Source organism: Condylura cristata, unplaced genomic scaffold (genome assembly GCF_000260355.1).
Source record: "Condylura cristata isolate star-nosed mole 26May11 unplaced genomic scaffold, ConCri1.0 scaffold00029, whole genome shotgun sequence".
NCBI lineage: Eukaryota > Metazoa > Chordata > Mammalia > Eulipotyphla > Talpidae > Condylura > Condylura cristata.
Window position 1 is genome coordinate 10,381,837 of NW_004567130.1, and position 25,312 is coordinate 10,407,148.

Consider the following 25,312-nt stretch of genomic DNA (forward strand, 5'->3'; position numbering starts at 1 on the left):
TTTTCAAAAAAATTTATTTTCATAAATTAACACACATAACAGTGGGAATTTTAGAGTCACAAACTACCAAACAGAAAAGGAACTGCAGGGGCATCATGTATGCCAATGTTACCAAAAATGTACAAATTTCACTGAACTATTGACCATGATAATATATAAACACTTCAGGCAGCTATTTACTGGCCCAGACCAGCCCATGGAGATGCTGAGGCCTCTCACCAGAAATTCAAATCCTATTCAGCACCAGAGAGGGGCTCATGAAGACAAAGAACGAGCATCAATCTGAGACTCCGCTGACTGCGGGCTGTACGGGGACCCTCACTTTATGGTCAAGATGGCTCCATTTGTGGCTAGAGGGTAACATTTGACTTGTTTCAGTGCAGCCTTCTCCCCCAGTCAGCTTTTTACTAAGTTCAGCTGTGGTGAGTCTTTCCCTTGCACAGATCCAGGAAAAGCTCCCCTCACCTCTGGTCAATTATTTCGACTTTGGATATAGCCACCCACACCGTGGTGTTGAAGAGGTCCTTTCCATGATACCAGGGAAAAAGCTTACAGAAACGAAACAAAACAAGGGAGTTAAAGAAAGCACCAACTGCATACTTTCCCCATAGTGGGAGAAAAGGATCGCCGCCTAAAAGTTGGTCTTTCGCGGGCCTTAATGTACACGGTACTGACTGAGATGGCACCCCAGCCTGGAGGTGGCGCCCTGGCTCTGCTCAGCTGCAGCAGTGGCCCCACTGCCCAGGCTTGCCCACTCTGCGCTGCTCCTGGCAGAGAACCAGCCGTGGGGAAGGGCTAAGCCCAGAGAGATGTGGAAGTTACCTCAGGTTAGCTCTGGTGCGAAAAGACCCCTTCAGGCAAAATTGTGACAAAGCGTCATGGTTTTCACAGCTCTTGGAGGGGCGCTGAGTTTTGGGATTCACAGCATGAGTTTCTGAGCTCTTCAGGCTCCAAGTAAGGCAAACGCTACGTCTTCTGACTGCACTTCCCTCAGCTGTAGCTCTTTATGAGTAAGATCAACTAAAATAAAATGAACATAATCTGCTTTCATAGCTGATGAGGTACATTTACACTAATGGAGAAATGAAGATGGAAAAGGAGACCAAATGAGAAGAGGAAGGGAAGGTGGGGGATGGTGCAAACACAGCTCTAAACTGAAAAATGAAAAAAACCTCAGAAGTTTCAGTGAAAAGCTGATGGGCAAAACCCTGATTGGACCTGAGATTTCTCCTCTCTTCCCCATGTGACGAACACTACATGTCTGTATTTGAGTTAAGTTGAGTAAGTTATAATTAATTACAACTTCTCACCACGAGCAGTGGGAAGTCCCTGTACACAGAAATTGTACCAGTTCCACCCCGAAGCAGACCTGCAGCTCCAGGTAGGTGGCAGGCCAGCAGCTCATATGGTACCACAGGCTTCAAGGACGGCTGACAGCACCCAGCTGGTGAGGCCATGTCTAGGGAAATGGATGTTAAGACAGGTGTGGCTGAGCACAGCTAAACCCTGATGTATCAGCCTCAGATAAGCAATTTCAAGCTCATGTTGGGAGCTCCTTTCTTAACCGAGGAAGCAGGAGAGGGTGTGAGCCAGAAAAGAGGCCAAGAGTTTCAAGGACAGGCAGGTTAGGTGTCAAGAGGTGATATCCCCCGGTTCCCAAGATAAAGAAGGAGCCCAGGTCTCCATTCTCACCAATATGCCCTTCACTGCTCCTTGTCCTTGTGAGGATCAGGCCCACAGTGAGCAAACTTGAAATTGTATCCCCAGAATGTCAGTAATATCACAGCAGTACCCGTCTGAGCTTCTGCCTGCTGGGTGCTACGTCAGCCACTGCTGACTCTCAGATGCTGGCAAGAGCGCTAGAAACAGTGCTCTGCTGATTCACCAGGACTTTGCCAGCCGTCTAGGAATTCCCTAAAAATGTTTACACAGGGACACAGGCATGACTTATCCCATACCCCTTAAGCAAAGACAGAAGCATTTAGTGTCTATGGACCCTGCCCCAGGAAGGGAGAGGTATTGAGGTGAAACACAGGTCGTGTCTATACAGTCTGGGCAAAGTGGATGTAGAACGCCAGAATCTGGTTCACGTCATTCAGAACCAGTGTGGAAGCTTGGCTCTCATAATGCTATTTGGCCATGGGCTGGGAAGCCTCCGTGATGACCAGGTGTGTGTATCACTGACTAGATGCTATGTCTGAGGCAGGGGCCCAGCATATAGGATGTGGCACTTGTTTTTCTTGCTCATGTCAATGCTTCTGCTCCAGTGTGGCATAGACAGTCAACCTGCAAAAGAAAGGCACATAGAAGACTCCCCACCGCACCCCATCTCCCCACCCACTAACAAATGGGGAAACAAAAGAACCAAGGAGACACATTCCAGCACAGCAGCACTCACTCTTCCCTAACAGACTGACTCGAAAATGTCTCTGGAGCTAGGAGGACAGGAGGCGGCGGCCAGTGTCCTGAAGCTGGGTTTATATTCCACTCACCAGCCAAGGAATGTTAATTCTCTGAACTCTTGTTTCAAGAGAGAAAAGATAAAACACACGGAGGGAGAGGAAGGGGAAGCAGGAGAGAACACTCGGGTCAAGCGGGAAAGGAATGAAACCCCTGGGCCTGCAGGCCCACACAGCGTCCTTCCGCCCCCAAGCTCCTCAGGGTAAGTGAAGCAGCCCGGCGACCTCCGGCATCCTACGAGGTTCCCAGGAGATTTGACACAGGAGCCCCACAGCACAACTCGGTGCCCTTCGAGAGGCTGGCCGTGGGTGTTTCATGATCCACCTGAATGCCTCACTGGCTTTCAACCAAGGCGTCTTCTCTTACTACTTGCAGGTCACTCTGACAGCGGCGGCACCCTGGGCCGGACTCTATAATGACCCCAGCTGTTGTACCCAGTTCAGTCATTCACCACCTTAGATAAAATCCATGAAGACCTTGCCCAACTTTTATGTATTTTTTAAATGATTGCAAGAGCGACCTGCTCTTTCCTCCGTCATTACAATAAACACATGTACTTAGTGGGCAAAAATGAGAACCCAGGTGGAAAAAAGTGCTCCCTACGGCATTACAATGAAAGTTGGAGATGGGAAGGAGATTGCTTGAATCACGTGGATGGGAGAATGTCTCTTTCTCATCGTCCATACCATGCACCGATAAACTGGGTCAAATGCCTATCACATATTCTTAAGACAGATATTATCTTTCTCCTTGATATCTTAAAAAATCATTTAAAAATCACATTTAAAGGCTCCAAACATGCAGCAGTAATACAAAAAAAAAAAAAAAAAGATAAAACAAATGAAAATAATCAACACCACAACATTAAAAAGTGCAACTTACTTCGAATGGGGCCTGGACGGGCTCCTCTGGCACTAGTGACCCACAGTCACAGAGGGGAGAAAGTGATGGGAAGGAGACGCACACACATGCACACACATACACGCAACCAGTTCTGGGCAGACTCACGGAGGATTAGAAAACACCACAGGACAGGACGCTGGGTCCCCCTCCCTAGGCCACGTCTCTATCTAACTCTTGGTCTAGCACCACCGTAAACAACGCGGAACTTTCACAGGGACGTGCAAATGCTGTGAGTCCTTGGAATCCTAGTGTTACTGAAGGTATGCTGCATCTTCCTCCTGTGGATGGCAGAGTGGAAGGAGGCAGCCGGATGTCATTCAGGACCATTTCCAGGAGAAAGGGAGCATTCCTGAGGTTCTATACTCAGCAGAAGAAGACCCTCCTTTACCAGTTCCTTAAAAGTTTGCACCTTGAAATAGGTAAAAATCCATGGACTACAATTTGAGTGGTTTGGGTGGTGGGGTAAAACTAGGTAACCTCTTCCAAAGAGGCCCAGAAAAACTAAAACTGAGACCCTCCCCCCCCAAACTAAACAGCTTCTTAACAATCAGATGGTCACTCCTGCTCTTCTTCCTTGGCAAAGAAGGTCTCCAGTTCCATTAGTTTCTGTAGCAAAAGGGCATCCAGTTCTCGACTCTGCAGCGCCGCCTTCTGGGCCCTGGTAGAGCTGCCTGCCACCTTGACCTTGCCTCGAGCCCTCCTCTTTCGTGGAACTGTAAAATCCTGAAATTCTAGAACTCGCTTTCTCTTCTGTTGGCTGATTGAAATCAGTGTACCATTTCGCTCCTTAGGTTCTTCAAAGATGGTCTCTAAACACCTAAGATGGAGAACAAGACAGAATCACCAGCACTCCTCGGTCACCAATCCTTTAGTCAATGGGGACCAAAAGCTTCCTGCACTAATCATGTCTCACTAAACTATTTCCTCTGTTTACTATCTACTTTTTTATATGAAACAAACAAAAAAGTGTGTGGGTGTATTACATATGAAAAGACTGTAAGCATAGAGTGAAAAAAATTGCAACTGTGTATAAAAGGAATAAAAGACCAATACCAGAAAGTCTTTCCTGTGTACCCTTCCCACACCCATTCACTATATAGATGTACATGAAAAAGCAAGCATTCTCAAGGGCCTGGTCCTTTCCTTGAAAAGACCAGATAGTAACAGCAGACATTTTAAAATGGATGAGCCACACAGATCTTTCTGTATTCTTTCTGTTTTTAAAGCAACCCTTGAAAAATATAGAAACTGTTCTTAGCTCACAGGTCATTAAAAAGAAAAAAAGCCACAAGAAAACAAAATGTTGCTATTTACAGCAAAATGGAAGGGTTTTGAGATAATTCTATATAGTAATGCAAGTCAGAATGAGAACTATTGGGCAGTTACATAGCAGATGTTTCAATATGGAGAAATACTTATATTAAAAAAAAAATCAGAAAATAAAGCTACCAACTCCACACAAATACAGCATTAAGTAGAAAAAAGGCAGCTGGTTGCAGCGGCCTGTACAGAGCCGGCCATGGCCTATGCCAGCCACTCTGGTCTTTTCCCCACACTCGGACAGAAGTGAACTATGCATACCATCCTATGCTCTGTATCTCTCTGCCCTATCGATCATCTCTAAGACTGATACACCTTGATACACAGGTATTTGTTCATTCTTCTTAATGTCTACATTATACATAATGGATCACAGAGTTTAATCAAAGCCCTATAAATGGATGTCTTCTTTCCAATCCTTTCTTATTATCTGGTAATGTCACATTGAATAGTCTTGTACAAATGTCTCTCAGCACAGGCAGGATGAACTCCTAGAACTCTCAGGCTATGCCCTTAGACACAACAGGCATTTAATCAGCTTTCAAAGACCTGAACTCGGATCCAAAGGTGGTTGAGTGAAACGCTTTTGTACCGGGTTTGGAATCAGAGCTGAAGATCAAAGAGCATCCCAAAGAAAAAATTCAAAATCAGCACATCTGGCAGGAACACCAACCCAACCTCATTCCTTTTCTATTCCACCACTGACCCCAAGGAAAGTGTTCGGAACTAAACACAAGATATAAACCCCTCTTTGAAGGGAAAGGATTGGAGACTTACACCTGTTATACCTACCTGTTTGCAGGAGGAGATTTATAGTTCTTGTTGGTATATATTTCTTCTAAACTAAACTCCTTTTTCTTCAACCTAAAAAGAGAAAAAATAAATTCTTCATGGTATAGTGAACAATATAAATTGCTTCCTGGGCTTCTCTGGTGGCCTAGGTGTTAAGTGCTGTCACTACTGCAGCCTGAGTCTGATCATCATGTGCGGCAGACCTCTCCTGTCCTGCCTGTGGCTCCCCTCAGCAGTGTTTCAGGAAATGTGCCTGTTCTGCTCCCCACTGTCTCTAAAGAACCCCCTATTCTTCTATGCAAAAAATAAAATCTTTTTAAAAAACTACCCTTTCCATTCTACCACTTTCTGTCTGTCTGTAAGTTTTATGCGAGTCCCATGTGAACAAAGCACACTGGACATTCTTACCCAAGCTGCCATCTTCAAATATAAAATACAGTCCATTTATATTTACTACAAATTATATATAGTTATATAATTTGGTTTCTTTTGGTCCTGCCTTGTCAATGTTTCTTCTTTTCCATAACTAACTGTTCTCTCTCTCATCCTCCTCTCTTGGCTTGGAGATTATACCTTTTTTAGTGGTGTAATTTTAGTGAGCGTATTTAACCTAAAAGCTGAAATGTATCAATACTTTTACTTTTCTCCCATATAAGATAAAGTCTCTATGACATCTAACTTCAGTCAGTACGAGCCTAACTTATGTTTAATGTTCCATTCTGACTATACAAAAATGAACGTAAGAAAGTAAATAAAAAAACAAAGCAAAACCGATGTAGTACATACCATAGCCATATATTAAAAAAAAAAAAAAAAAAAAAGTTCTGGGCCCTCCTTGGTGGCGCAGCGGGTTAAAGCACAGCACTGAGAAGCTAAAGCCGCTTCCGCATGAGTTCAATTCCCGCCTGCCCCGGAGGAGACCGCATGGCGTGGCAGACCTCTCCTGACCCGCCCGCTGCTCCCCTCAGCAGTGTACTTTGTCGATCTGCCTGTTCTGTTCCCCACTCTGTCTCTGGTGAGGCCTCTCACTGCCCCTGAGCCTCTGGCCTGTACCCCAGTTCTGTATGCATAAATAAATAAATCTTTAAAAAAAAAAAAAGTTCTACTTTGTCTTTTTTGTTTTGTTAAAGAAACCAGGTTATTTGCTTATGGCTTCCTCAGTTTAGATTTTCTTGATAAGATCCCTATGGTATCATTTCCTATTTTCCTCTGAACTGAATACAGGGGAAATATCATAGGCATTTACTATAGAGTGGCAATTAAATATATAGGCATGGTCCGATTTAGGTGTTCTTTCTCCACTAGACTTTTAGGAAGGGACCCTCCATCATAGGGAACATGATAGTCAGTGTCACTCAATGTAATACCTTGTACTGATACCAGCCACTGATGAACACTGGTTAGCTTATTTCTCTAGGGTTGTACAGGGTGATAGTCTCATTACTCCTTTACTCATCTGGTAGAATTCTTCCATTTAAAGAGAAGCTTCAGGCTTCTCTATTACTTGGTAACCCTGAGCTAGTTTACATAGGAAAAGTAATGCTTTGTTCTTCACTTTACTCATTTCCAAAATAATAAAATGGCTCACTAATAATCATCCAAACGAGACCAACAAGTTGGTTTTTCTTAAAATAACTGCTGGATTGAAGCATATTTTGATGTGCTTAAATTAACAGCTGTAGCTATTATTCCTTTGATGCTCAGACAGCCTTATCAGTGGTCAATGGGACTCACTTCAAATTGTTTCCTCAATCTCTTTGATATGACCCTAGTAGTCTTTGAGAGCTTTATCTGAATGTAGACTATACTCACTCTATACAACTCCTGAACTTACCAGTCTTCAAGGAACCCTGGTTCGCATACCATGAAAATTCATACTTTTTGTTCATTTGTTTCATGATGTATACTTAATGCAGTTGTTTTTTGTTAATTTTTGGTATAATAGAGAAGATAATAGTTTTATTCTCAGGTCACCACTCTTAGGAGAAACTTGCTTTAAGAGAGTATAGTAACTTCATTATAAAAGAACAAATCACCATGAGGTTTTTATATTTAACCCTGTTTCAGACTAGAAATAGAGTGCCTGCAAGAACGCAGCAGTTGTTTTGGGGAATGCCGCCTCCCCCCAAACTGTGAGTAGAATATTCCTATTTGATATAATTAGACAGGTTATTTAGGGGGGGCTGGGATTATTCAAAAATTTTCAATGTAAGTTAGTGGTAACACTCCCCAGATTTGACTTCCCTCTAGTAAGCAGCACTTTGAGTCTTTCAAAACATGGTTGATACTATTGCAGCACATGGAATCATGTCCTAGACCCTGGTGTGTCCTGTGCAAGCTTTGATCCTCAGCACAGTGAGCTGTGCTGAAGCCAGCAGTGCCCACCTACAACCAATGGCAATCCTCTCCTCCTAGGGGAGTGAGTACAGCTGTCAGCACCCAAGCAGCAGGACAAACTTCACCCTTTCAAATTACACATTTCAGTGGTTTTAATACAGTCACCGGATATTCATCAGTTACCACTACATAATTCCAGAACATATGCATAAACAAACCCCTTCACACAAGAAAGCTTGTAGTGGGCTCTCCCTGGTGGCACAATGGGTTAAAGCACAGCACTACAAAGCTAGCAGCAGCTGCTTCAGCATGAATTCAACCCCTGGCTGGGGAGGTGACCCACATGGCGTGGCAGACTTCTTGCCCGTTGCTCCCCTCAGCAGTGTACTTTGTCAGTCTGCCTGTTCTGCTCCCCATTCTGTCTCTGTGAATCCTCTCACCAACCGTAGACCTTTAGCCTGTACTCCAGTTCTGTATGTATAAATAAATAAATGTTAAAAAAAAAAAACAGCAAGTAAGCCTATAGCAATCAGCTATTAGGTCTACCCTCCCTTCTCCCAGTGTATAACCACCACTAATCTACTTTTTATTTCTATGGTTTAGCCCATTCTGGACATTTCACATAGAAGAACTGCACAGTATGCTTTTTTTTTTCTTTTTGATTTATTTACACGTACAGAACTGGGGTACAGGCCAGGGGTGAGAGGATTCACCAGAGACAGTGGGGAGCAGAGAAGGTGGTCTACTGAAACATACTGCTGATGGGAGCAGTGGGTGGGACAGGAGAGGTCTGCTGAGCCATGTGGGTCAGTCCCCAGCTGGGGATTGAACTTGTGCTACAGTGGCTGTAACAGCTTCATAGTGCCACACTTTAACTCCTTGCCCCACTGGGGAGGGCCCAGTATGCGCCCTCTGGGATCTTCCTCCTGTCACCCGGATACCTCTATCAAGACCCATTCACAGTGCCACACAAGACTCCTCCTCAGGGCTTGTCTTAATCATCAATGAGTGTTTGGAATACCTCCACTTTATGGCTATTATAAGAGTAATGCTGCTATGAACCTTCACATACAGGATTTTATGTGAACACTTTCAATTTCCTTGAATATATACCTAAGACATTAAACTGGGCAGTCAATGATAACTTTTTTTTTGAGGAACCACCCAACTATTTTTCACAGTAGCTATACCATTTTACCTTCCCACAAGCCATGTATGGGGCACCAATTTCTTTACATTTCTGACTGTAACTGTTATTTTGTTCTTAGTTTTCTTTTTTTTTTTTTTTTTTGTTTTAAGATTGATTTATTTATGCATAGAAGACCTGGATGTAGGCCAGAGGTACAGGGCCAGGGTGTGTGTGAGAGCATTCACCAGAGACAGAGTGGAGAGCAGAGCAGGTCAATTTACTGATACACTACTGAGGGCAGCGGCGGATGAGACAGCAGGGGCCTGCTGCACTCTGTGGGTCATCTCCCTGCCCAGGGATTGCCTCAGGGTGTCTCAGGTTATTGCAGTGATAGTGAAAAGACTTAACAGGCCGCCAGGGACGCACCCTTATTTTTCATTATTTAAAAAAAATAATACCCTCAATGGTAGAACCAGACAGTGGTTGTGGTTTGCAGTTCCTGAATGATTAGATACTGAGTATTTTCCACTTTCCTTTTTTTGCTGTTTGTCTCCTCCTTGGGGGCATGTCTTTACAAATTTTTTGCCTTGTTGAAAAAATTCAACTTTTATATTTGTTGTTGAGTTGTAAGGGTTTTTTATATATTGTGGCTATAATTCTAATCAGATAGACAATTTGCAAATGCTTTCTACAATTTAGTAGATTATCTGCTATCCTTTTTTCAAATGAACTTTACGAGCTTTTTATTTTGGGGGAGTACTCATAGCAAAACTGAGAGAACAGTAGAGAGAATTCTCATGTAACCTCTGCCCTTACTATCAATATCTCACACCAAACTGGCACATTTGTCCTAACTGATGAATACAATTGATATGTCATCGCCATCCTAAACCAGTAATTTACACTACGGTTCACTCTTGATGCTGTACATTCTATGGACTTGCTGTATGTATTATGTATCCACCATTATAGTCTTATACATAATAGTTTTTACTGCCCTAAAAAATTCTCTGTGCTCTGGTCTCCCAGCATATGGCTTGTTCCTAATTCTCTTGAATTATTTCTCACTTTTGTAACAAGCCAAAGTTTAAATTTTGAAGTAAAATTTACCCTCTTTTGCTCAAGATTTTTGGTGTTATTTCCAAGAAATTATTGCCTAATCAAAGATTACGTAAATCATGTTTTATCACTTCTTAAATCTTGGTCATTGGAGTTTTTTAAAAATAGATATACCCATCCATTTTCATGTGTGGATATCCAGTTTTCCCTTTTTCCAAAAGGCTATATTCTTTTTCCCAATGAATGATCTTGGCACTTTTGTCAAAAACCAAATGACCTTAGATGTATGGGGTTATTGCTGGATCCTCAATTCTATCCCATCAAATAAATTCTGTCCTTATGCCTTCTTAATTACTATTGCTTTGTAGTAATTTTTTAAAAAAGATTTATGCATACAGAACTGGGGTACAGTGTGGAGATGCAGAGGTAGTGATAAGAGTGGGGAACAGAACAGGCAGATTAATGAAGTACACTGCTGAGGGGAGCAGTGGGCGAGACAGGAGAGGTCTGCCGCGCTGTGTGGGCCACCTGGGGGGTGGGGATGGAACTGGCACTGAACACTGAAGCGGCTGCAGCCAGCTTGCAGTGCTGCGTCCTAACCTGTTGTGCCACCAGGGAGGGTCGCTTTGTAGTAAATTTGTGATTTTTTTTATTGTGGTAAAATAAACAAAATATAAAAATTTTCTATCTTTTTAAAAACTTGTTCTGGCTATTCTTTATTTACATATGCATTTTAGGATCAGCTTGTTAATTTCCAGAAAAGTAATTTTTGATACGGACTGCTTGTTCAGGGAAGTGATACCATGTTCTTGTTATATTTATTACCTATATTTTTTTAATTAGACTTTAAATGTAACTATTTTCTTAATTTTATTTTCAGATATCTCACAAATCATCTACATACTTTTTCATTTTATCCCCCCACAACATAACTGCATTTTTTAGCATTAACAGTGGTTTCTTCAAGGTTTTTTTCTTTTAAGATTTATTTTATTTATGCATACAAGAACTGGGGTGTAGGCCAGAGGTGGGAGAGGTGAGAGGACCTATTGGAGACAGAGTGGAGAGCAGAAGAGGTGGATCTACTGAAATATGCTTCTGAGGGGAACAGAGGGCAAAACAGGAGAGGTCTGCTGAGCGAGGTGAGTCACCTCCCTGGCTGGGGATCTAACTTGTGCTGCAGTGGCTGTGGACAGCTTCGTAGTGCTGTGCTTTAACCCCTTATACCACCTGGGAGGCCCTCTCAAGGTTTTCTATATGTGAGTAGAAATAATTTTATTTACTTTCTAATCTGAATGCTATTTCATTTTTTGTTTAATTGTCCTGGTTAGGATCTCTTGAAAAACTTGTCTCATTTCTGATCTCAGAAAGCTTCAGTATTTTCACTATTTAAGAATGAATGGTGGGAGCCTTCCCTGGTGATGCAATGGATTAAAAGCACAACACTATGAAGCTACTACAGTATGTATTTAATTCCCAGGCAGGGAGGTGACCCACATGGGTGTGGCAGACCTCTCCTGTCTTGCCCTCTGCTCCCCTCAGCAGCGTATTTCAGTAGGTCTGCATGTTCTGATCTCCACTCTGTCTCTGGTGAATCCTGTCACTGTCCCTGCACCTCTGGCCTGTACCCTAGTTCTGGATGCATACATAAACCAATCTTAAAAAATTTTTTCTTGGTTCAAGATTTTTATAGATGCCCTTTCTGTATTTGAGTTAGTTTCATTTACTCTTATTTGTGGATTTGAAGAGTATATCTGATTATTTTTCAAATGCTTTTGCATCCATTGAGATAAAGTGTTTCCTCTAACTTCCTTTATTCAATTAACACAGGTAAATTACAATGAGATCCTAAGCTCCAGCCATTTTGAGTTACTGGAATTAGTCCCACTTGGTCATGTCTGTGATTACTTTTTAAAGATTTATTTACTTATGCATGTAGAATTGGGGTACAGGCCAGAGGTACAGGGGTAAGATTCACCAGAGACAGAGAGAGCAGGCAAACTGACAAAGTACACTGCTGCGGGGAGCAGTGGGCAGGACAGGAGAGGTCTGCTGCACATGTGGGTCACTCCCCTGGCAGGGAATGGAGCTCTTGCTGAAGCTGCGGCTATCTTTGTAGTGCTGAGCTTTAACCCACTGAGCTACCAGGGAGGGCCCTTCTATTTTTTTTAACATATACTCCTTGGTTCAAGTCGGTATTTTGTTGAACATGTCTGCTTCTGCCAAGAGTGCAAGGGCACTTCCAGACTGGACATTAGATTCAATTCTCAGCTTATGTTGTTTTCATTCTGCCTAGGGGTAGACTTGGATTCAAGCTGCAAGTTCTGGAAGTCAGCTGACAGCTATTAAATCTCAATGCCAAGTCCTTTTGTATTTCTCGGCAGCAGGAATTTGAGGAGGGGAGGTACACAGATTTAGAGTGTGTATATATGTTTCTCATATTAAAGCCTCATTTTGGTTAAGGGCACAGATTTTGTCTTTCGTCTCCTGCATGAGGCCAATGAAAATTTAACTTAAATGTAGCCCTGGTTTTATAAATGCCTTCAAAGCAAAAGCTGAATTTAATGCTCACATCTTTCCTCTCTGTATTGCTGGTTTTGTTTATTTTTGCCTCTAAGAAGTCTTTATTCTTATGGCAGTCTACTGATGCACATAAAGCCTACTACTTACTGAGTAATGTGTGTCTACCATATTACTAAAACGTAAGTTCTAGTATCTCATTTCTACCTAACATACACCTAAAGTCACAAGAATGATGGTGAAATGAGAACTGAGATGAAAATTCATGAATTTTAAGGTTTTAAATGGTAGAGATCTGTCACTTGCTTTTTTTTTTTTAAAGATTTATTTATTTATGCATACAGAACTGGAGTACCGGCCAGAGGTGCAGGGGCAGTGAGAGGATTCACCAGACAGAACAGGGTGCAGAACAGGCAGATCAACGAAGTACACTGCTGAAGGGAGCAGCAGGTGAGACAGGAGAAGTCTCTGAGCCATGTGGGTCACACCACTGGTCAGGGATCAAACTCATGAAGTGGCGGCGGGCGACTTCACAGCGCTGTGCTTTAGCCCGCTGCGCCACCAGGGAGGGCCCTGTCATTCATCGGTTTTATGACAAATCTCAGGCGTTGAGATTGGTTTCAATCATGTCTTATGATGAAACTGTATCAGGAATTTAAATAAATTTACCACCCACACTGAATGCATCTCATAGGACAAGTCCCTGGTATATGTCACCAGAAAGGCAAGTTCAGACTTGTCTGAATGAGGTGCTGTTTCAATGCAGATGTGCCGATATATAATTAAGCAGGACAGAGCAACAATTTTTGATGGTTATCAGTTTTCTGAACTAGAAAATAACCAGGGATACTAAACTCTTAAGATGACCAAACTGCAGGAGCAAAGCTGGCTTTTATATTCTGACCTAGGGAGAACAAATCCCTAGGACAGAGATAAAAACATCAGGCATTTGGGGTGGGTTTAAATTTTGCCTTTGTGAAACTATGCCTCTTACTCACAAACATTTCTGAAGACATGGCTGATGAAATAGTTTATACAAAACACAAGTCTGAATAAATTTTTATTTTCTTAAAACCTCCACTGTATTTGTCGTAATTTTCACTCCACTATTTTACACAAAGGGAAGCATTCTATAAACAATGTTCAGCCCAGTGTAATAATATCTTAGACTGTTGCTGACTCTGGCATGTCACCATTTTTTCCCCGTCTGCAGTGGGCTCAGACCCTTTTATTTATCTTAAAAGATCCACCATAAATTATTTAATCACCCTGTGTTTTCTTCAGTCTTTTGTCATTACAATGTGGTAAATAGCTTTACACATGCCATTTCTTAAATGTGGAAGCATACTTGTATGCAAATTGCTGTAAATGGAATTACTGAAAGGGCTGTACATTTTCTTTTTGGTAAAGATTAATTTACACATATAGAGCTGGGGTACAGACCAGAGGTTTCACCAGAGAACAGTGGGGAGCAGAACAGACAGAATGACATTGTACACTGCTGAGGGGAGCAGCGGGCAAGACAGGAGAGGCCTGCTGCGCCATTTGGGTCACCTCCAGGGTGGGGATTGAACTTGCACTGATGCGGCTATGGCCAGCCTGCAGTGCTGCACTTTTACCCACTGCGCCACCATGGAGAGCGGGTTGTACATTTCTAATTGTGATATAGTCCTTCAAATAAACAAGGGACCATTTATAATCCCATTTAAGCAACATGGTACTACTGAATTATTACTGTCTTTAGGTGTGAGGTAGTTTTAATAGTATTTTTGTTATTTTTTCCACTGTATTGCATGAAGAAGTTAACAGTTCTGTAGACCTGTTAAAAGTAGACCCCAAATGGTTACATTATACAAGCTGTGAGGTTTCTAAACCTGTGACAAGGGACAGAAGGTAAAAGTCTACTAATTTCAAGGAAATCCTCACTCAAACTTCAGTCAGCTGAAAGCACTTAACCCAAGAAACCTTCAACTGGTAACCCACAGCCAGTTCCCTTTTCACCAGGCACTGGCTAGGTTCTTGCACTGTCACTTGCAGCTGAATTATTTCTGCATACTGAGTGCTCAATTACAGTACCACTGCTTTCTTCTCAAATGCCTTCACTAGTTTATTTTTATCATAATCAGCGATCCCTCAGAGAGTAGTAAAGGGTCCTCCCACTGTTTCTCTTTTGAGTTCTTACATGGATTTAATCTTTGGTGTCAGCAGGAAACAGATGATCACTTAGTTGTATAAGTAACAGGGTTAAGAGTGGATATTCTGAGTTGTGGACATACCACACAACTCTTTTTCCTTGATGGCAAGCAGGTAGATGGCAGCAGAAGTGGGGAGTTCAGGGGCCAGGAGTATGGGGGGTGATGTAAGAAGGCTTGAGGGGCAGACTGTGCTTGTGTGTGTGAATTAGTCTTTTGGAATGAGTTTGTGGTTCCTTATAAAATTTTACTGCTTATTCCACCCCCCCACCCCTACAACTTTTCCAAGGTATAATTGACAAATACATGTACAAGGTATTTTAAATGTATGTCTTGACCTGATATACATACATGTTGTAAGAGAATTCTTCCCATCTAACTTATTACAAACTGCTAATCACAGTTTCTTTTCCCCAGGAGGACTGAATTTTTATTAAACATTCTTCAGGCATTTATTTTATGGCTCTGGATTTTGTTATAGTAAGCCATTCCAGGTTAGACTTTCCTATGGTTTCTTTAAGTATTCTTATAGTTTGATTTGTTTCCACTTAAATTTAATTCATTTGGAACTTATTCCAAATGAGGAATGGTCCATGGTACATATATAAGTTTACTATTTCCCAACTGGCTACTCTCTGTCCCAGTCTTACTGAGTGGTCCATCCTTCCACCATTCATGAGAGGACACCCTTGTCACTAACTATATTTCTAGACTTTATATCTTGTTTTCCAATATGTATATTTATGCCCTGGCATTAATTTCTTTTTACAATATATATTTTAGTACTTCTTAGAATTAGTATCCTTATTTCTGTATCTTAGTCTTATTAGTGTATCTTATTTTTATGTTTTTCTGAAATTTCCAGTCTATTCTTGCTCTTTATATTTCCTTTTTAAGATGTTATTTATGCATACAGAACTGAGGTACAAGCCAGAGGTACAGGGGTAGTGAGAGGATTCACCAGAGCGGGCAGCAAAACAGGCAGATCAACAAAGTACACTGCTGAGGGGAGCAGCAGGCAGGACAGATTTCTGCTGAGTCATGTGGGTCACCTGCCTGGCTGGGGAACAAACTTGTACTGAGTGGCTGCGGCCAGCTTCATAGTGCTGTGCTTTAACCTGTTGCACCACCAGGGAGGGCCTACCCTTTAATTTTGATATCAACTTTGATGTTACATTAAATATATTCTTTTCTGTTTAGATCTTTACCTATATGAACAGTTCTTAGACAGGACAATGTATTCAAATGTTTTTTTTTTTTTAATTGGAATGTTCTAATTACCAAATTATTGCCTCAGGTCAAAATACACCCTCCTTTAGTATCTGCTCTGTGATTACGGAATCCTGGACTTCAGATCTTTCCTTTTTATAGTGAGTATGATCACAAGTATTATCAGGAGAGGGCCCTGAAGGACAGGAACAGTACAGGAGAAAGGGAGCTTCTCCTGGTTGTGGTTGAGTCTTTTTTCTTGCTGGTTCATCATTGATGTAGATTTGTTGGGGCGTCTAAAGCAGGAGGAAAAAGGGGGCACTTGAAGGGGCTCAGTATAGCCTGCTGTACAGCCAGAGCATGGTGGTAGCCCGGGTGCCCTTGCAGTCAGACTGGTGATCACCATGCCACAAAATTTTTAAAAATTAAATTTATTTATTTTCTTACATCATTAATGCTTTTGCACAATATATGATTTCTCCCCTCAAGTGTAGTCCCTTGAGTTATCTCACCAGCACAGTATCCATGATTCATCACCATAGACACTTGCTCTTCCCTCTGCTGTCTTGAACCACTCCCTCCTCCTCCCTTGCTGTATGCCCAAGCTCTATGGTCAGTTTCCAAGTATTGTCTTTTTCTTGCCCCTTTGTCCAGCTTCCCTATACTCCACTTATAAGTAAAACCATTCGGTACTGTTTTTTTTCTTTATTTTGCTTAGCATAATCTCTTCCAGCTCCATCCATTATTTCTGCAATTGGCAGGAGTTGATTATTTTTGACCGCTGAGTAGTATTCCACTGCGTATAGCATATCTTCTTGATCCATTCATCTGTTTGGGGCATTTAGATGTTTCCGTATCTGAGCTATTATAAATAATGCTGCAATAAACATAGGAGTGCAAGTTTCCTTCTGAAGGGTTTTTATGTCTTTTGCAAGCCACAACTTTCTGACATAGATGGGATACTCCAGATCTGAAGTCTACAGTGGCACCATCAATTTCCTGAGAGCTGTTTCCTGTGGCCCTCCTGAAGCACACACAACATGCTTCAGGATTTGCATCTGCAGCAGCACTTTAATTTCCCTTGCATGTCTGCCAACCCCAGTTCATCGGTGTCCCAGAAAGTCATTTTATGTTTAACCAGCTCTGGCCTTGGCAAGACAGCCATGCAATGGCTGCAAATACATCTCCAGCAAAGTCCAAGTCCCAACCTGGGGTGATAGCACCAAGTTGTTCTTCCTTAAACAGTCTCTCGTTAGGCTTGAGGGTGGCCTTCAGAATTTTCTGTACATTTTTAAGGTTAACCCCCTGCTATATTTTAACACTTTATTTAAAATTCCTCCCACTCAAAATTCCATGGGAGCCAGGCTAATACATGATAGTAAGGTAAACCCCCCTAAGTGAGGTACTAAGTGAGGTTGCTACTTAATACACTAGGTCAGTCAGTTGCCTCCACTCTAGTGTACCATAAGACTTTTCACAGAATGTGTGAGAACACAGTTTTAGGTGAATCAATCTACCAATCTTTAATTCCCTACAAGTGATGTAGATTTGAAAAATGTCCCTAAATGCTCATGAAGATTTGTTTATTCCCACAAATTCATATTCAACCTGAATTCTAACTTTAGTATAAGAATCAAATCACTGATCGTGCTAAGCTATTCCTCTTCAATGAGTAAAGAAATCACTGTGAAACTATTTTGGACTTTTCCCATCTTACAGCATTCCTTTAAAAGAAAAGTGACTTAGAAACAGGGTATTTGACTAGTATTAGAAATTCTGATTTCACTTGCTGTGGAATAGGGCTGTTGGAGAGACTGTGCCTTATTCATCAGGTTAGCGTACAGAAGAGCGCCTACCTAAGAGAGCCTCTTTACAAAAGAGAGCTTCAAACACTAAACCTTTCTGTATGTGTTTAATTGTACACAATGTTTTTTTCAAGTGGTTTACTTCTCATTAATAGTATGTTATCACTTAGAAAAAACTCCATTCAATAGTTGATTGTTATTTTACAAAAAAGAACTGAACTGTTTATTGTGAATATAAAACATCTGACAACAAAGTTTATAAAACTTACAGGTAAGAATTTTAAGTAATTTTCTTCAGCTAAGGTCTGAATTTTTATCAAGTCACAAAGAAATATTTAACTCAATTATTGAATCCTTATTTTATCTTATAAAATGTTGCAACTTCTCTTTGTTAACAACAAAAATTATAAGGTGTACTTCCATGTTATCCATACAACATTTTTCTACTTTCTCCAATTAAATATTGGAGTAACCATAAGACTTAATATAAGTTAATGAATTTATTTCTGACTTTTTAATAACAATTTCTAATTGTTCTCCAAAGTCGACAGTTTGATTTACGTGTACACATATAATTTACTAAAGCATTATTTTCTACATATTCATAATAATTTAAATAACAGATCACACTGCTTTACTAGAAATTCTGTAATAAAAAGCTGCATTTACTATGTTGTTTTAAAAATGTATTATTAAAGTGTTTAAATTATATTTTTTACACATTATATCAATACTGACTTATGCTGCAAACCTATAATATGGGTTCTGTAATTATTTCTCAATGGTTTTAATATATTTCCTAAAGGTACAGATTAACACGTTTTCTTGAATTGGAAAACAGAAGTTAAGAAGAATGAGTTGACTGATGGATTTCAATAATACAAATTGCCTTTGCCAATTACGTTATATGCCAAGTGTTCTCCCTTAAACTTAATGCAGTAAATCTGCAACTTTACACCTGAAGTAGTAAAAGCCATGTACTGGAAGATAACACAGGCAAGATTTTGTTAAAAATGTTAACTTTCTCAAACCCTTTTCATATTGCGTTAAATAAAGTGCCTCAAAGTGAAAGAGCAAGATATAAATTATTTGGAATTTGACACTCACTAGCCAGCTTGTTTTGGTGTCTTTCCCACACAGAGGCAGGGACTGCCCTCAATACCCAGGTAGCAGAACCTATGCGAGTCAGTGCTGCTTTAAACTTTTGCTTTCAAAAACAAACAAAAAGCTGATAAATCATCAAATATAATTTAATGATAGTTCAGTCTGTATTTTAGACATATTACTCAAAAGAAGTTGAAAGAATTGAGGGTCCTTATGAAGACTTTCTCTATTTCCAACTAATTTAGATAAATAAACTTTTTCAGATCTTGTATCTACATATAAATGCAAGACAGAATATATCCAGGAATGAATCCTCTTTTTCATTCTAACAAGTACTACTCAAGCTAATATATCTAATATTTAAAATTTTTCTCTTGGAAAGATATACAGCTGGGTGAACAAAAAAAGTTTAAGATAAAAATATCCTGACCTAGCCTAGGAAAACAGTGCTTACATTCCAGCGTCCTTGGAAGATTAACTGAGACTCATATGCAAAAAGATAAAAACCTCCCTTATGACATGGGGGTTTTAGAGAGAGCACTGTCAGGCTGCTGGTACCACTGCAGCACGAGTTCAATCCCCAACTGTCCTGGGAGCTGACCCACACAGTGCGACAGACCTCTCCTGTCTCCTCTGCTGCTCCTTCAGTACTTCATTTTGGTACATAAGCCTGTTTTGCCCCCCAGTGTGTCTCAGGTGAATCTTCTCAATCCCCCATCCACAACTCTGGTCTGTATTCCAGTTTTTGTATGCATAAATAAATCTTTTTAAACAAAAAAGATTAAAGACCACATGGGAAAAATGGAATGTCATTCATGGTCACAACAATAATTATTTATTTATTGCATTTGTTTTGTGTAAAACAAAGTAACAGCTACAGCACACATTTTCTCCTTCAACTGGCCCATAAATAGAAATATAATGTGTCGGGAGTTGTTATTCCTGTTTTGCAGATAAGTTTTTTTTTTTAAAGTTTTAAAAAAAGATGTATTTATTTATGCATACAGAACTGGGGTACAGGTCAGAGATGTTGGGGGTGATGATAAGAGGATTCACCAGAGACAGAGTGGCAAACAGAACAGACAGATTGACGAACTACACTGCTTGCTGAGAGGAGCAGTGGGCCAATCAGAAGAGATCTGCTGCACCACGTGGGTCACCTCCAGGACAGGGAATCAAAATTGCACCGAAGCAGCTGCAACGCTAGTTTGCAGTACTGCACTTTCTGTGCCACCAGGGAGGGTCGCAGATAAGTTCTTTGAGCTCAGGAAGGTTAAATAATTTTCTCTCATTTACTTACAGGATCGCTGTTAGACTTCTATTTGCCAATGAGGAATGAGGGAGAAGCATCTACCATAAGAAAATACAACTCTAGAGGTTTTTAAAACACTGTTTAGTACCCTCCCTGGCAGTGCTCTGGGTTAAAGCACAACACTATGAAGCTATCACAGCCACTGTAGCATGAGTTTCATCCCCAGCCAGGGAGGTGACCCACATGGCGCAGCAGACCTCTCCTGACCATCCCGCTGCTCCCCTCAGCAGTGTACTTCATCAATTTGCCTGTTCTGCTCCACGCTGTCTCTGGTGAATCCTCTCACCGCCCCTGCACCTCTGGACTGTACCCCAGTTCTATACACATAAATAAATCTCTAAAAAAAAAACTTTAAATTTTCACTGTATGCCCCTATGTAATATGTATAATTCCAAATACGGGAGCCACAACACATACATAATCTGTTTTTTTGCTTTCCACTTCACTTTATAAAGTTAGCAACTGTCTATCATAAAGTGCTAGCAATCAAAATTTTAAGTTATAGTATAGAAAAAAACACAGATCTGTCATTTTGTTAAATTTCTTTTCCATCATAATATTTAGGTCCCTTCTAGTTTAATGGTTACAACATTGTGAATTTGGATATGGGGTTTATTAGGTAAAACCTGTGTGATAGAAATATGTGCATGATGATACCATAGCCTATCACAAGTCTTTTTTTTTTTAATATGCATATAAGAATTGGGGTGTAGGCCAGAGGTGTGGAACTGGGGAACTGGAGTGTGAGAGGATTCACCAGGACAGTGTAGGGAGCAGAACAGACAGACCTACTGACACTGCTGAGGGGAGCAGGGGGCGAGACAGGAGAGGTCTGCTGTCCCATGTGGGTCAGCTCCCTGACCGGGAATCAAACTCATGCTGCAGTGGCTGTGGATAGTGCTGCAGCTTAACCCCCTGCCCCATCAGTGAGGTCCCCCTAACAAAGGCTTCTTAACTGAGCCCAGTATCCTGACCTAACCTAGGACAACAGTGCTTACATTCCAGCGTCTTTGGAAGATTAACTGAGACTCATATGCAAAGGGATAATACAAAACCTGGTAAAGTGCGCTCAATCAAAAAATTGTTGAGAATGCATTAAAATATCATTGTATATAAGTCTCTAAACCTTTTACCAAAAGATTCTTTTGGATAAATACCTAGAAGTAAATGAATGGTTTGGATTAGAGAAAGAACTCACCTTTTTGGTCGAGGAAGGCCCATGGGGGTAAGATTGGGGTCTGGTTTAGGAATGGTTTTCCGGATGCGAATCTGTGAGACTTTCTTTGGCCTCTTCTCTGGCTCAACCTATTTTTAAGGTTTAGAAAGAAAGATGGTCAAGTTGTAAGATATTTGAAATACATAAAGTCCCTTTTTCTTGACACTCAAGATAATGCTTTCTCAGCTTAAAGATAATTCTAGCTTCTATGTCTACTCTTGCTGACTGTATTTTTAGCAACCACCCTCTCCCCTTATGTTATTACAAAAGAATTATACATTCAGTTCATGTGTTGAGACTATAGCAATGAAAGTGTGCAACTGACAAAGACAATACAGAACATGAAATTAAAAAGGACTGTTGTTCACTCATCTTCTTTGTATACTCGAAGCAGCTTTTTCATATAATTTTCTACCAGTATTCACTGGTAAGTGCTGTCATCAGGAAAGAAAGGGCCTGGAAAACAACATAGACTAAGAAATGTAGGGTATCCTTCAGTGGTCAAGTTGCAAATCTATCCTGGTTATCTCTAGTACTCAGCCAAAGTTACAGTGTTAAGAAAAGAAATTCAGGGCCACATTGGTGGCACAGGAGTTAAGCCACAACACTATCTGCAGCCACTGTCCACAGTCATTGCAGCATGAGTCTGAGCCCCGGCCAGGGAGCTGACCCACATGGCGCAGCAGGCCTCTCCTGTCTCTCCCACTGCTCCTCTCAGCAGTGTGTTTCAGCAGATCCACCTGTTTTGCTCCCCATTCTGACGGGTGAATCCTCTCACCTTCTGCACCTCTGACCTACACCCCAGCACTTGTATGCATAAACAAATCTTTTTAAAAAATAGTGGTAAGAATTTCAGAAGTGTCTCTATACCTACTGTGTGACGACCTGGAGTCACTGAGGGACGCCACCAGTACCACTGTGCCTGGCTCCACCAGCATTTTACATTTACCTCTTTCTGCTTTGGAGGACTGCTCTGTGGTCGGGGACATGCTGCTGTCACACCATCGAGCTCATCAAATTCAGGAACCTGGAACTCAGAGGCTGAAAGCAGGAGCTTGCTGACAGATGAATCTGTTACCAAGCAAGACTTTGGTACCAAGGCAGGAAATGGAGGCTCTAGCCTAGCACCATGGAGACAAAACCAAAGAAGTGAAACATGAGATGAGCTCACTTTCTTTCTACTTTGGTACATTCAAGTTAATGTCCAGACAGGCTTGAAGACTTTTTCCTTTCAAGCATGACACTTCCAGGCAACTTGTTTTGTCACTTCTGGATGTAATCTATGCCTGCAAATGTAAAAAAAATCACTAGATTGTGGTCAATCCATTTCATCAGTATGAAGGGAAAAGGAAGACTTTTTTGGAGGGAGAAGAAACATAGTGAACTAAACAAATGAACTGTGCTCAAGATGAGATCAGTGCCATCCAGGAACTAAAATATGCTGAATGACCAAAAGAAAAATAAGTGGGGACATGAGGTACTCTGAGCCAGCTGAGGGTTTTGACTTTTCCTCACAATACATGGTATTGGTTACACAGCCTTAGTTTCTACATATAATACAACTCATTTTAATCTCAGATCACATTCAGAAGATTAAGAAGTTGGAATTGATAAACTGTGAAACAAAATGGCTAATAAGGATGCCAATGTATCAACATTAACTCTGAATGTAAATGTACTAATAAACCAATCAATAAAAAGATAGCTTATCCTGCAGTCTGAATTAAAACTAGAACCCAATCTTTTTATGTCTACAGGAGTTACATTTAACTACAAAAGATAAACACATATTGAAAGTAAAAGGTTAGGCCCTCCCTGGTAGCACAATTACTGAAAGCAGAGCACTAAAAAGCTGTCCACAGCCACTGTAGCAGGGAGCTGACCCACATGGCGCAGCAGACCTCTTCCAACCTGCCTGTTGCTCCCTCAGCAGTGTATGAGTACATCTGCCTGTTCTGCTCCTGACTCTTTCTTTGGTGACCCTCTTACCCCCTGCACATCTTGTCTGTACCCCAGTTCTTGTATGCATAACTAAAGAAAATCTTAAAAAAAAAAAAAGAGTAAAAGGATGAGAAACAATCCTGCAGACAAATGGAGCACAAAAGAAGGCAAGAACAGCTATACTTTTATCAGATAAAATAGACTTCAAACTAGAGAAAGAGATATAGATGGTCATTAACAATATGATTAAGGGGACCATATATCAGGAAGCCATAACATTCATCAACATATACTCACCAAATGAAGGCGCACCAAAATGTATCAATTATTATCTATGAAAACAGACATTAGGAAAATACATGTGAAGTAGGGCATACCTCTTCTGCCAATGGCTAAATCAATGAGACAAAAAATAAGGACATAGGAGCTCTAAATAAGGACTTAAATCTTACTGGCTTAACAGACATCTACAGGGCACTACGCCCCCAGAAAATATGAGTGCAGTTTTTCTTAAATGTACATGTATCATTCTCCAGAATCGACCAAATACTGGGACCTAAGGCAAACAGCAACAGATACACTAACATCAAAATTCTATCAACTACCCTCTCTGACCGTAAAGGCATCAAACTACAAATAAGCCATGAAAAGAAAGCAAGGAACCCTCCTACTTCATGAAGATTGAAAACCACACTACTGGAAGACCTCTGGATCAAAGAAGAAATTTAAAAACAAAAAACACCTTGAAATGAACGATGAGGACACAACTCTCCAGAATGTATGGGATACAGCAAAGCTATTATAAGAGGAAAGGATATAGCAATACAGGCTCACATCAAGAAACAAAAAAGAACTCAACCTAATTTCCCATTCATTTAAACAACTGGAAAAAAAAAAAGCCAGTGGAAAAAAGGAAATACTAAATATCAAAGCAGAAATAAATGAAGTAGAAGTTAAAAAACAACCCAAAGGGGCCCTCCCTGGTGGCGCAGCGGGTTAAAGCACAGCACAAAGAAGCTTAAGCCACTTCCGCATGAGTTCGATCCCTGCCTGCCCCGGAGGAGATCCACATGGCGAGGCAGACCTCTCCTGACCCGCCCGCTGCTCCCCTCAGCAGTGTACTTCGTCGATCTGCCTGTTCTGTACCCCACTCTGTCTCTGGTGAATCCTCTTACCCTCTGCATCTCTGGCCTGTACCCCAGTTCTGTACGAATAAATAAATAAATCTTTAAAAAAAAAAAAAAACCCAAAGATCAATGAAACCAAAAGTTGGTTCTCTGAAAAAATAAAATAAACAAACTAGCCAGGTTCATGAAGAAAAAACAGGTGAAAGCCAAATAAATAGGATCATAAATGAAAGGAGAAATCAAAAGAATATCAGCAGTTACTATAAATAGTTATATGCAAACAAGTTCAACAATCTAGAAGAGATGGACAAATTCCTAGAAGTAGATAAACATCCAAAGCTAGACAAAGAAGAAACAGAACACCCAAACAGCCAATTACAAGCAATGAAATGAAACAGTAATCAAAACCCTCCCCCCAAAACAAAAGCCCAGGAGCAGAGGGCTTCACAAATGAGTACTACCAGACATTCTTACACAAACTCTTTCAAAAAATGGAGAAGGAAGGAATGCTACCAAGTATGTTTTATGAAGCCAACATTACAAAAATACCAAAACTGAACAAAGACAAGACTAAAAAGCAAAACTACAGGCCAGTCTCTCTAATGAACACTGATACAAAAATCCTCAAAATCCTACCCAACAGAATTCAACAATGCATCAAAAAGATAATTCATCATGACCAGGTGGGATTTATCCCAGGGGCACGAGGATGGTTCAACATCTGAAAATCAATTAATGCAATCGAGCACATCAACAAGAGAAAAATAAAAGTCATATGACCATATCAATAGATGCTGAGAAAGCATTGGACAAAGTTCAACATTCATTTATGATGAAGGCCCTCAAATTTCTCAGGATAAAAGGAACATACCTTAACATAATAAAA

At 40.8% G+C, this 25,312-nt stretch overlaps 1 protein-coding gene across 2 annotated transcripts in view; it reads right to left on the bottom strand.

Annotated features, from left to right (window-relative positions):
- Positions 1-25,312, bottom strand: part of PRR14L (proline rich 14-like) — a 64,878-nt gene continuing 39,566 nt past the window's right edge. For both annotated transcript variants that reach the window (XM_012731031.1, XM_004690932.2), the window contains exons 5-8: positions 22,308-22,479; positions 21,341-21,447; positions 5,476-5,547; positions 1-4,180 (exon numbers count right to left, since the gene is read on the bottom strand). In XM_012731031.1, coding sequence (XP_012586485.1) covers positions 3,919-4,180; positions 5,476-5,547; positions 21,341-21,447; positions 22,308-22,479 — 613 coding nt within the window. In that variant the 3' untranslated portion in view covers positions 1-3,918. The remainder of the gene's footprint in view (positions 4,181-5,475; positions 5,548-21,340; positions 21,448-22,307; positions 22,480-25,312) is intronic.